At 45.4% G+C, this 7,038-nt stretch overlaps 1 protein-coding gene across 1 annotated transcript in view; it reads left to right on the top strand.

The window, feature by feature from the left end:
- Window positions 1-7,038, top strand: part of GLIS1 (GLIS family zinc finger 1) — a gene marked incomplete at its 5' end in the record, with an annotated part of 107,010 nt that overhangs the window by 77,563 nt on the left and 22,409 nt on the right. The window contains one exon of the mRNA XM_009075539.1: window positions 5,069-5,222. Within this exon, the coding sequence (XP_009073787.1) occupies window positions 5,069-5,222 (154 nt within the window). The remainder of the gene's footprint in view (window positions 1-5,068; window positions 5,223-7,038) is intronic.

The following is a 7,038-nucleotide window of genomic DNA, read 5'->3' as shown; positions in this document are numbered from 1 at the left end:
CCTGCTGCCACCTATAGTCTGCAGTGATTGTACATTTGCTCTTTCAAATAAGCAGAGGCAATATTTTTGGAGAAATCAGCTATAATACTGTGCATAGGATATACAAGGATAAATACAGAGAATATACAGGGATAAATACAGTATATGATGTTCTCTTGACTCCACATGAAATATGAAATTGTTCATGGTTTGGGTTTTTGTTTTGAGTTTAGGTTTTGTGTTGGGTTTTTTTTCAAAGAAACCACATTATTAATGTGCAGAGCTCTGGGCTTTAGGGATCACTTGGATTCCTGGAGAATTTCAGTTTTGTCTTTCTCCAAGTTAAAGCACATTTTAAATATGTCAGGGATGAAAGCCCATCACAGAAAAATGAAATATTAAAAAAGCTCCCATCCCTTGTGTCTGACTTCAAAGCAGGTTTGTGCTTGGGACTGGGTAAGACAGTGAGCAGAAGAATGTTTCTGCAGTCAGAGGAGCCCATTGTTTGCTGAGATCTTCCTCCTTTTTCCCTCCTCATAGCTAAGATGCCTCATGGCTGCACACATTCAACTCTGGCTGTGCCTGAGAGCTCATATCACCTTCCCTGCAAAGGAAGTGTCTCCAAGGTGTTAGTCCCACTCAGACATTTTCTCTGGGCATGTTTTATTATTGTTTTTCTGGTTTCAGCATAAAGTTGGAGGGGAAAAAGGCTTCTAGTCACAGACGCTCAGAGCACTGTTTTGGCCACAGATGTTAAGGTTAAAGGCCAAACCATTTAAAATACTGATTGATGACTTATATTTACAAGCTGAGATGGTCAATGCGTGAAGAGGCCCAAGGTGCACCGGCCTGGTATGGGCTACACTTCCAGGAATCATTCACAACAGATTCCAAGGGCTTTTGTGTGATTTCAGGTACTCAGAATATTACAATCCAATGTGGTAAAAAAAAGGAAGAAAAACTGTAAAAGGAATGAAATTTTGGAAGTATCGAAAATGATCTTGAGACTAAATTAGCAACTGTTCTTTGTCCTTTGACTTCTTCCACTGTAGAGGCACCTGGTTTCCTAGACAAAGGGATTCACACAGCAGAGACAGCATTTCCCTTGGCTCAAACTCTTCCTTTCCATTAGGGCTTGGCAGTGGGAAGGACCTTGTACACCCCATATCAGCAAATGTCTCCTGCTTTCCCAAACAAGGCAGTTCACTCTCTTTCCTGATGGACACCACTGCCAATATTTCCTTCTAAAAGCTCCATCTTTGGGCTTCACAGCCATGAACATATCATTGAGTAGTCATGGAATCTGAATGACAACAGCTCCAAAATTTGAGTGCCTTAAGTATGGAATAAAACTATGTCAAAATTAATTCCAGTAGTGGCATAACTGGCTGATAGCTGACGGATTAGGATAGCTGATGGTAGAGGGCACCAGGCACAGTGGCCATGGCCAGAGAAAGTTCTGTCCCTTGAAGGAGGTAAAGGAAATGTTCTGCTGGAGCCCTTGTGTAAGACAAATAGCTTTTGACTTTAAATAAGTACCAGTTTGGTTCTCAATGACTCAACAGAAATGACTAATGTCTCATTGCAGATGCACGAAGAATCTCGTAGTAAATCCCATCTTCCATTGTGTGTGCCACATGGCCTTCAAAGTGCTCTTTAATTACAGGCAGGCACCCCATGTGAGTGGAGCAAGTGAACAATTGGGTTGATTCTTTGTCTATGTTGGCTCATGTTTCAGTTTTCTCACCATCCAGAAGCTTCAGGGGTGGATGCAGACCTCATCCAAATGGTAGGATGCAGCCCCCATCCAAATGGCAGGCTGTGCAGGCTCAGAGCCTCACCCCAAGCCCAGGAGCACACATCCCTGTGTCTGATGCCAGAGCAGTCTCAGAGCTCACCCGTTCCCCCCACCAGCCAAGGGACATGCACTGCACAAAGCAGGATCTTTAAGCCCATTTCCTTTGGAAGCAAGGCTTATATAATCCTTTCACTGGCCTCTCTGTCCACATGTCAATCCCCATCCCCACAGCACTTTTTTAATCCATTAGCCAAGCTCAACCACATATGACAAATGCCTCAAAGATAATTGTGTTCTGACACGTTTCATGAATTGTGACAATTGGAAAACAGAGAGTAGCTCCCAAAATCAGTGTTCCCACTGGCTCAGCTGGGACACATGCTGCTTGGCAGCAGGCAGCACACGTGTAGTGTCTCAGAGGGTCTGGGGACAAATGCCCTGACATCCAGTAGTGCCATGGAAAGGGGCTGTCAGTGTCAGAGGAGCTGGGGTGAGGCAGCACAAACTGCAGTGTGGATGGGGTTGGAGGGATGTGGGGGACAAGAGACACCATGTGTCAAACTGAGTGCGAGTGGATGGTGCATGAATATGCAAGAAGATGAGAACTCACTGATGAACAAACCCTGCAAGCCTCAGCACACGTATGCTCCAAGCAGGGACCTTTTCCAGAGCAAGTGTGATCAGCAAGTCAAAAGGTGTAGGTAGATGGAAGACTGCTCTATGGAGATAGATGGCTAATGTAGGTAGGTGACTGTATGTAGGTAGACTACTAATGGAGGTAGATGAAAAACTCAGGGTAAATGGAAGAAGTCCTGCTTTATCTAGGAGCCAGAGCTAGACAACTCTTCAAGCCCAACAGTGGGCAATGGGTGTCCACCCCAGTAGTTCCACAGATGGGTAAACTCCTCTGCATAGTGGGCTGGGTATGACAAACTCAGGGTGACAGGGATTCTGGTTCCATTTGATTTTCTGATGGGTTGGGTTTAAGTGCATGGGATCATGTAGGACTTGGCTGCTGGACATAGAGCTGTGGGCTGGTTTTTTTAACATTTTCTTGCTTCCCTAGAGGAGTATTCTGATCCTAGGTACTTGGCTACTCTGTCTTTCTCATCCACTTCAAGCAAAGAATTGAACTATCCTCAGTAGCTGAGACAGTAAGGAATGGGCCAGGAGAGATGTCTGAAACATTCATGAACTTGTTCAGGGCTGGGATTGAAAGGGAACATTGAGTGTGTATACCAAACTACTTTTTGAGGGCTTTTGAGCTTTTTGTGCAAGTTATTGACAGGGACTGGCAATAATCTGTGAGCCTTAGAGAGCATCAACAGCTTGGTTTAGGTTCAGCATTTTCCTCCAGGCTATGCTGCCAATATACCTGAACTGGTTGTATAGGAAATACAGCTGAAGTGTGAAGTGACACTGAACAGTCAAGGTCCAACTGGTATTTGGCTCATCTTCCAAGCCTGATAATGAATGTATGAACAGTGAGGATCTGGGGGAAGTGGGAACTGTTGTATTACAAAATGGACTGAAGGCACCAGTGGAAAAAGAGCATTTTCACAATGTAGCATCCTAACTACTGACTTACTGTTGTCAGAGGAGGCTTTGACAAATAAATCCTCACATCACCTGTGAACATCTGACTTCTTAAAGCCCCTTCTGTCTGGTGTGCAGTGCAGAAAGCAAGTTGGTTTCACTGACTGGTTGACAAATGTTCTGTCTAGAGGGAAACAGAGATGATGTGGTTCATTTTTGTTGCTTTAGATCTGTCAGCAGCCGAGGACTCATTGTTCACGAGGGGTTTTTGACTCATCTGAAGTCCCTGACAAAGGTGGCTGGAATCTTGCCTTAGTGGTTCTGCTCTTCAATCACACACAGAAACAGATGCTGACATTCAGCCGTTGGTTTTCCACCCCGAGGGCTGTCACACATTCCCCACAGCTCCAGATTTTCATGTTGCCTTCTGCTTGTTCCATGCCACTGTGAGGGCTTGGGAGGAGTGCTGTCCAGAACCCTGTCAGTGTCACGGGACACGGCCAAGCACAGCTGACACATGGCTCTGTCCTCCTCAGTGTGCAGCTCTGCACACACTGAGTGGGAGAGGACAGACGAATGCTACAGGAGGAGAGAAGGCAAAGAAACTTGGGGGTTGTGAGGTCTCCTGTGCTCTGTAGCTGGACACTGGGAGCTGATAAACATCACTTGCTGCCCACAGAGTGGCTGGTCTAGTGCACATTCCCTGGGAGGGTGGGACAAAACTGTGGGAGATGTGTTATAGGTAAACTTGAAGACGAGAGAGGCAGAGAAACTGAGACAAAAAGGATTAGACCTTTCTGAGAATTGCATTTACTAGGAGTCAGTCCCTTTACCCCTGCACTGCACACTCCATGCAGCAAGCACTTTTCATGTCTGTCATTACAGAGATATGCCCTCAGTGCAGCCTTCACACCACAGTCAGTGTGAAGGCCCTGACCCCAGGTAGCCTGAGTTAGTGCATGCTACTCTTTAGAAGGGACACTGTGTGATAAACTTAATCCCAACATCTTAATCCACCTGGACAAAGCTTCCTCAACAAAGGGTGTGCTTGAGGGCATGATAGACACTTACTTGGCTATTGGTGCCTGACTACCATGGTAGAGAATAGTCAGAGCTCCCAGAAATGGAACAGCCACACACCAGTACCTATGTGTACTAGTAAACCTTCTGGGGTTTATGGCCTTATTAAAATTTTCTCCTTGTTCCTCTTTGCATTTAATTTATTTGGGTTTCATTTCTATCAATATGTGATATTTTCAAATGGTCTGGGTTGTCCAGCAGCATACTCATGGAGAGTCAAATAAAAAAGTTTAAAGTGATATCAGCAAAACCCCAGGTCCTGGTTCCCCTTATGCAAACACAGTGCTTCAAGTTTAGTGTATGATATGATGTCAGCAAGGTACCATGGTTCACTCTGCTGTCTGTGTGAGCTCCATCGTGCTGCAGGTTCTCACTCACAAGTATGGGAAAGGCAGGGTGAGAGTCCTGCCAAGCCCTGCTGGCTGTCAGGAGCCTGAGTGCTCACAGCTCTGCAGTCAGAGCAAGGAACACCTGGACCACCTGAGAGGGCTGGAGGGAAGACACACATGTCAAAATACCATGGCACAGCTCTGCGTGCCGTTCCAGCCACGGCTGTGTGCACTGACGCACAGGTTGTGTCTTGGGGTGGGAGAATAGGGAAGGAGCTGGGGTCTCTCCAGGACTTACTTGAATGCTTCCTTGCTTATTTTATTGTGCAAAATGCTGTGTTCACAGGCATGTACAGTGGTTCCAGCACTAACCACAACGGCCCCTCACCAGGTGTGCTGCCGCCGCCTCCTCATGACATCCCTTCAAGACACCTTCCACTCGACTCTGCTCTTCCCAGTCCACATCACCACCAGTCGCCGCTGGAGAGTGCCAGGGAGGGGTATGTGTGTGAAACATGCTTGGCCTCTGCCTGGCATGATAGTGAATGATTAATTGTTTATTTTACATTGCATGGATGCTGTTCAAAAGAAAACACTGGTCCAAGCTAAGCAATTTTGCTTGGTTTAAAACCACAGAATAATTTAGTTTTGAAGGCACCTCAGAAGGTCATGTCAGCCATCCCCTGTGCGAGGCAGGGCAAACTTGGACTTTACTATCAGGCTGCTCAGGACCTTGTCCTTGTCTTCAACAAAACACACAGAGGTTTTTTTCCTTCATAGAATGTACTTGCATTAGATTTTAAGTTTGTTTTTCAGTTCTTCCTTGGTGACTTCTTGTAGGTTTGGAGAAACTCAGAGAACTTTTCTTAGCTAAAATGAGGAACTTCTCAAAGGGTAAAACCCAAACTATGACTCACTCAGGAATCAGACAGTGTTTGCCTTAGTTAGACTCACTTAGTGTCAGAGCCACATGTTTTCTCACTTCCTTGCTCTCCGATAAGGTTTTCTGTAATGCATCTCTCAGCTGCAGACTCTAACCAGCAAGATCCTAATCAGGGAAGAGTCTATAATCCCACTGTTTGTATGGATTACACAGCTACAGTACGGATTGCATTGCACGGCCACAGTATGTGATATTTCTACAGCACCGTTTGCTCAAGGATCTCATAACATCTTCTCAACAGTAAAGAATCTCTGTAAGCCACAAAATTCTGCTTTTATCTTTTAGCTCAGAATTTTTTGTGTGCTTGGCCTCATGAAAATTAAACATCAAACTTGCAGTTTTACTTCCCAGCACTTCAAATGGGGACGGGACTCTGATTTTGCTTTATTGATGGGAATTTGGGATACAGAGAGATTAAGGGGTTTTTTTTCCCCTAAAAACATGTTGGGATTTTTTAGCAAGTGCAGCAATTGAATGTAGAGTTTTCCCATCCCAGCCCAGTGGCTGATCCTTCTCTTCTTTCATATGAGGAAAGGAAAGCCCAGGAAGTTTTTAAGCGTATGCTTTAAGCAGAGGGCAGAAGCAGAGCGTTTGTGGCATGGAAGGGGCACAGTAAGGAAAATTGCACCTGTAGTAGTTGAAGAACAATCTGATGGAGAAAATTCAATTAGGAACAAATCACTCCCTTCTTTTTTCCTATCTGGAGAATGATCATTGCAGCAATCTTAGCTTCTATACCCTATTCCTCCTTTGAGTATCTCTTTTGACCTAGGCTGGTAGCAGGAACCAGTGCCCCCTCCCAATTTGTGTGATGCATCTGCCCATCATAGGAATAGATTTATCCTGTCCCTGTCCCATAAGATGTCTGTGCCCAGCCCTTCTCCTTCCCTGCCCTGCCACATTGCCAGCCTTGTATTTCCTGCTGGCAGACTCAGCCCATGGCAGACTCATGTCCAACAGGAGGCATTGGATGTTACACCAGATAAATAGGAAGTTTGCAGTAGCAGAGAAGGCAGTGAGAGCAAATAGGAGAAATGGAGACAGATCAAAGTGAAGCTGTTATTTCCCTGCAGAATGGGATGATTTGAGCTTGGGGAGTGGGATCTCTCCCTCTGACTCTGAAGCTCCCCAGTATGCTGCTCAGCTGTCTCCTCCTTGAGTGGGACCTTAGGGGAATGAAGGCAAAAAATCCCAACCAAGAACAAAATAAAGTAAGGATATACTATGGGAAGGATTTGACAGGCTGCCAGGAAAGTGGATTTGTTTCTAGGGTACTTTGTGTTCTGGTATTGCTAATAAGAAATGAAAGCAAAGACTTGACCAGAGTGAGGGTAACAGACAACTTTCCAGTTTGAGGAGCTGGAAGCTCCCGG

This window comes from Acanthisitta chloris, unplaced genomic scaffold, assembly GCF_000695815.1.
Source record: "Acanthisitta chloris isolate BGI_N310 unplaced genomic scaffold, ASM69581v1 scaffold30765, whole genome shotgun sequence".
NCBI lineage: Eukaryota > Metazoa > Chordata > Aves > Passeriformes > Acanthisittidae > Acanthisitta > Acanthisitta chloris.
The sequence above is the reverse complement of the archived record's forward strand: the minus strand, read 5'-3'. Positions and strand labels throughout refer to the sequence as shown.